General features: G+C 36.7%; 1 protein-coding gene across 1 annotated transcript in view; it reads right to left on the bottom strand.

The window, feature by feature from the left end:
- Nucleotides 1-416: 416 nt before the first annotated feature.
- DCC (DCC netrin 1 receptor) overlaps nt 417-6,000 on the bottom strand; it is a 1,137,854-nt gene continuing 1,132,270 nt past the window's right edge. The window contains exons 28-29 of the mRNA XM_047828892.1: nt 3,227-3,369; nt 417-814 (exon numbers count right to left, since the gene is read on the bottom strand). Coding sequence (XP_047684848.1) covers nt 725-814; nt 3,227-3,369 — 233 coding nt within the window. The 3' untranslated portion in view covers nt 417-724. The remainder of the gene's footprint in view (nt 815-3,226; nt 3,370-6,000) is intronic.

Below are 6,000 nucleotides of genomic sequence, written 5' to 3'. Positions count from 1 at the left end.
ACTCCTACCGGCAAGACACCACTAGTTGCAGATTTTTATATTCCCGCTCTTCAGACACAAATATTAACCAAGGGCAGATTGACAAATACTTGCAAAAATGGGTGAATTTTATAGCCGCTTGCTAATACCCACCACTGGTGCAAGATGAATGTCTGAGTTACAAAACATAAGCCTTCGCTGCCTTTTGTTGATTTATTTACTTTTTGTGCTGTCAAGAAAACATCCAATCCTTTGGTGCTATGTAGTGGGAGAATTTCCGTGGGCGCTTTGTACTTTGAAGTTGAAAATGAAATAATGAGCTTGCACTGATTTGCCACGGGATGGGACAGGCTTCAATAATGCACTTGCATTTTGTGAGACTAGACCTACAGGAAAAGGAAATGACAGGCCTCGATGAAGGAAAACATAAGCATTAGTTATGACGGTGTGGTCACTGCAGTGGCAAAGACCCAGGACTAGTCTAGCAGCTTCAGCTTTGACATTGCAGTGAAGACGTTTATTTACTTTTGTTTAGGGACCCCATAGTAATCATTGTGAAATTCCTGATGCCTATGAAAGAAGGGACACTTATTCCTTCTGAACCGCTTCAGGATCCTCTGTGAGTGGTCCTGATTGTTGACCTGTACACTGGTTAAGAGTTCTTGGACACAGGTGTGCTGTTTATGGGTAATTGGTATGCTGCAAAGTTCCCGGAAAATACACCTCATCAATTGGGTAATATGTGTTAAAAGGCCGAGCCTGTGATGGCATTAAGTTGCTTCATTAGCCCTTCCAAACTTGCCATTTGTTCACTCAAATCATCCTGTTCATACACCTACAGAAAGAATGAAAACAAAAGTTAGGACAGGTGAACATCAATACATTCCCTTTATGAAGGCAGTGGCCATGTCTAGTTGGTTTACTCTGTATTCTCAAGCATGACACAGTGGCTCATAGCCATAGCGAGAGGCTGTGCTCAGAATAGAAGCATTGAATGAAGATGTCAATAAGAGAGGTGGTGAGGAGAGGAATGATTGCATACTGTTTCACTAACTTCATCCCTGTGTTGAGGAAAAAGCTTTAGAGTGAAAAGAAAAAAAAAATCTCATTTCACACTGTCTGTGTGGTCTCAGTTAAGTTAGTGAGCCTCTCGGATATACAGTTCTTCTCAGCTACAAAATGATGATTTCTATTTCATAGGCTAAGTATCTTGTAGCATGTTTAGTGACTATCACAGTGGCCAGGACATGGTTCATATTCAATATGTTCTCCTTTTTCCTTCCAATCTCATCCAGCAGGATATGAACACAATGTATATCACCATGTTTCTTTTCTTCATAACACAACATAGGTACATTTTTGTGTGGGAGTTTGATGGGCTTTGCCTTGATCAGTGAAAGGTCTGAAGATTATGGCTTTGTTTTGCGGGTGGAAACAAAATTCTCGCCCCAAACCAGAGTTGGCTATGTGCACAGCACAGTAGTAAAGGCAATCTTATAGCCACCAATATGATTGGTGGGTAAAATGAAGAGGTCAACCTGCAGAAGTCTTAATGAACATATTCTCTATAATAGCTTTTTTCTTTCTTGTCTCAACATACCCTTTATTTTGACTAATGCAGATCTGCCCTACTTGATCATTCTTGGCCATTCATTTGATTCAGTTATTGGGCTAATGAGGCCTGAGTCATGATTTCTAGTTCTGTATAGGACAGAAAGCATTACTCACTACCTGGTCAGAATGGGTATCTAATCCTGCCAAATAAATACTGTTGATCCCAAGAGAACACTGGTGGAGTTCTCCACCAGTGTTTATGGGGGGTAGGTCCTCACTCACTCTAGCACCGAGGAAACAGCTGAAAATGCATGGTATTAAACTAGTTGAAAATGGTATGTCTTGCAGAAATCTCAGCATGTCAGTGAATGATTTGGTCATACACCATATAATCTCCAGAGCTGAATGGGAATTGAAAAGTGGACAATTTGGCTCAAAAGACTGGTCTACATATGAAGAGTGAGGTTGAAGGGAGGTGATTAGTTGATAACTCATTTCCTAACATGTTTGCTCGTTGTTTTTCTTGAATTATCTAGGTATCATTGTGTAGCACAGCAATCACTAGCCACATGCAGCTATTGGATTTTTGAAATGTGACTAGTCTGATTTGGAATGTGTTATACGTATAAAATACACACCAGATTCTGAACACTTAGTACAAAAAATGTAAAATATCTTTTTAACATCTTTTTAATATTTATTACACAATGGTAACATTTTGGAAATATTGGGTCAAATGAAAGGTATTGTTAAAATTAATCTCATTTATTTTTACATCTTTTAATGTGGCTTCTAGGAAATTTAAAATTACACATGTAGTTCATATTATATGTCTATAGGACAATGCTGATCTAGATTATTTGCCCTGTGTCTCCATATCCTTTAATGTGTAATTTTACTGCTTTTAATATTATACCTTTGGCTATCACTCCTTAGAATCAAACTTAAATGCATATTGGTTCATCTGACATTACAAGATGAGCTATATTACATAAATTTAGGAATCTGATCTGACTTGAGATATGGCCAACCAACCCTGAGACTAAACAAATATCGTACTAAACAGCCAAATCCTGAAAAGTAGTGCAATGGATTCTTATAAATTTGAATCTTTTTAAAGCATACAAAAAGGTATGTTAATCATATAACATACTTGTGCCAAACATTCACACACATACACATATTCAGTAGTTTCCAAGTAGTTAAAATATCTTATTGTTTGCAGTACCGAAAACAATAAAGTTAAGAAAAAAAATTGTACATTCAAATGAGATGATTCTAACCTGTTATTTCATCTTTTTTCCCCCTTTCACTGTGATTTTTCAAGGCACATAGGTCAGTTTTTTGCTCTCCTTTCAAATGCTTTCCCTTGAATTATATTCAGAAACACTCCAGAGTTTTCTAAATTTCTGCTTTTAGGTAGCATCTTTTCAAATCTCCCTTACAATGCATTTGGGGAGAACTGTTTTGCTCTCTCAAAATTTAGATTTTTGGTCTCCACTGATTTTCTTTCTGAGTTTTCTAATGTGATCACTTTTTAGCTTTTTCCTCTAGCTACAAACTTTTCCTCTCAAATAACTAAATAAAGTCACACATTCTGTAGTCATCTGCTTGTGTTTTTAAGATTGCTTTTTGAGTACAGTAGTAGTCACTGCTTCACCTGATGCAGCATAAATTTCAAGGATGGACTTACGTTGGCTGGATCCTCTGTTGCTTTGTGGCTTTCCTCAGATACTTCAGGAGCTGTTGGCACAGATACAGGAAGCAAAGGAGATCTTGCCTTACCAGCCAACCCAAGAGAGGCTGTTTTAACATGAGTCTTGGGAAGAGCAGGCCCTGAAATAGAAAACACAGAGTGATGAAAGTAATGTATAAAACATCCTGGGGAAAAATCTCTCAAGTGTGTAAGCTAATTCCAGTGGGTTGGCATTGATTCTAGGTTATTGTTCATTCTGTAGTATAGAGATGGATTATGACACAATAAATGGGCTCATTTTATTTCTATTGAATGGAAGACAAATTCTGATTAGGTCTCTTCAGATGAATCTTCACCAGTCATATGTAATTTCAAGTGGATTCCAAATCACGCTGTGAAAACGTTGCCTGGGCATTCCAGACTGTTCATCACACCCTACAAAGTGTCAGTGGAACTCATTTGGTGCCGGTCTCAGCTTTGGGCCAGAAAGCCCTGTGTTAGCCTGCCTAAATGAAGCCTAAATTGTTGAACAGTACTGAGGGATATTTGTGCAATTAAAAGGTATGGTCACTCCTGGTCTCCAAAGAGTATTAGATGTTATAGTAAAACAAAATCCTTCATGGCTAAACTGATAGAATCTCATTATTAATTCTCTTTTGGGGGGAAAAAAGTTATTCTGTCCTTACCAGTATAGTTTCTCTCAATAAAAGAAATTCTAATGTTCATGAAAATCATTTGTGGGAACTGCTGAGTTTCTACTAGATGACATTTCTGTTATAAACAATGGCTATCTTTTCTTGGGGGATCTGAAATTTGCCTTATAAATCCTGCTTAGCTTATAGCAGTGATATAATTTGTCCTTAGAGCCTAAAATAAAAGTTTTATGAAGGCTTACTGAATCAGCTAGTATACCTCACATACCTAAGGACCTTTTCATTCTTAGCTTTGTAACCAAAACCTCAGCATAGAAGGTATTGAATTAAACCATGGAAAGAAGTTTGCCCAAGTTCTCTTATATCATCAATGACATTTGAGTTCTAATGATGCTAACAGTGTACTAATGCAAAATCTGGGGGGAAATTTTTTGTTTTGATCATACTTTGGTACACATAATCCTAGTTAATAAAACTCAGAGATTATTCTACTAGCACATTTGCTTATTGGGAAAAAATAATGCAAACAGTCTAATAGACTAGCAGTTGTGTATATGCTAGGCAAAATAGCATGATAAATCATAACAAAGAAACTTTTCTCATTCCTTCATCTTTATATGGCTTGACATGAATTCCTTCATACTTGTTTTCTTTCACTCTTAAACTTCAGGGATCAAAAGTTTGCAGTTGGAGTGATTTATCACTAGAGGGTGATCTTAAGTTTTTGGTAGCTCAGATGAAAAGACGTACAGAGACAGGAGTATGAATCATTTTCTTTAAGAGAGAATATAATATTAACTGAATGTCTACTAAACTCTAGACCTATGCTAAGTACTTTGTCATTTTAGGCAAAATAACATAGTGGGGAGAATTTGGGATTTATCAGTCTAATCTACATTCAGATCCTAGAAAGCTCAGCTGTGTACTAGCCACGTAATCCCTTGGTTAACTGACTTAACTTTCCTTGCCTGTTTAGTCTTCTGTAAAAGGGGAATGATAATTTGTGAGGATTAAATAAGATGAGGTAATTAAAATGGTTGGTGCCTATAACTTGTTCAAAGAGGGCAACCTATTATTAATATTTAATTTTCAAAACAATTCTAACAAATGCCATTATTGTCAGTTCATATATGAGAATGCCAAAGTGGAGAGAAATTAACTTACCCAAGCTCACACATTTAGAAAAGGGCAGGCAGAGGAAAGGTTTGTACCAAGATATAACTAACTCCACTGAACAAATTAAGGTTCTATCATTAATGTGTTGATCTAGCCCATCCAATATAACTAACTTGAGTGTAGAAACTATTTATTGTATTATGGTTTCTCATGGTTGAATTGAGTTTTAACATAGAGGGGCAAACAAAATTCTAATAAACCTCTGCATGAATTTAAACTACTTTTATTACAATTCTATTTAAATATGTATAAACATAACACATGGCATAGCTTTTATAAACTTGTAGTTCTTATACTGTGCTATTAAACCAAAACACATTTATTTTTTTATTTTTAATTTTTTAAAATATTTATTTACTTTTGAGACAGAGAGAGACAGAGCATGAACAGGGGAGGGGCAGAGAGAGAGGGAGACACAGAATCTGAAGCAGGCTCCAGGCTCTGAGCAGTCAGCACAGAGCCCGACGTGGGGCTCGAACCCACGGACCATGAGATTGTGACCTGAGCCGAAGTCGGATGCTTAATCGACCAAGCCACCCACGCGCCCCATAAACCAAAACACATTTAAAATCAAATAGCAAAGTCCTATAAAAATAGCACAATTTAAAGTTACATCATTTATTTAATATGACGGATGAGGTAGTTTGGATAAAACAAAACAGCCATATAAATGTGGTACTGACCGCTATGTCAAAAGTCATTTTGGATTTGTCTTATATGCTCAGTTTTCACTACCAATTTCCTTGGGTTGAACAAGAGGCAAACCTTCTTTCTTCTGCAGAATGTAATGCCAGCTAGTCTCCATTGGATATGAACAAAATATTTGTATATTAAATCTACCTCTTTCATTTTTCTCTTTAGACTATGACTATAAATGCAGTGTTCTTGGAGCCAACTTAGTTGTAAACTCAAAGGCAGGAACTAAAACCCCTGGCAAAGTGA

The sequence above is a fragment of the Prionailurus viverrinus genome, chromosome D3, assembly GCF_022837055.1.
Source record: "Prionailurus viverrinus isolate Anna chromosome D3, UM_Priviv_1.0, whole genome shotgun sequence".
NCBI lineage: Eukaryota > Metazoa > Chordata > Mammalia > Carnivora > Felidae > Prionailurus > Prionailurus viverrinus.
This window is presented reverse-complemented; position numbering and strand designations above follow the sequence as displayed.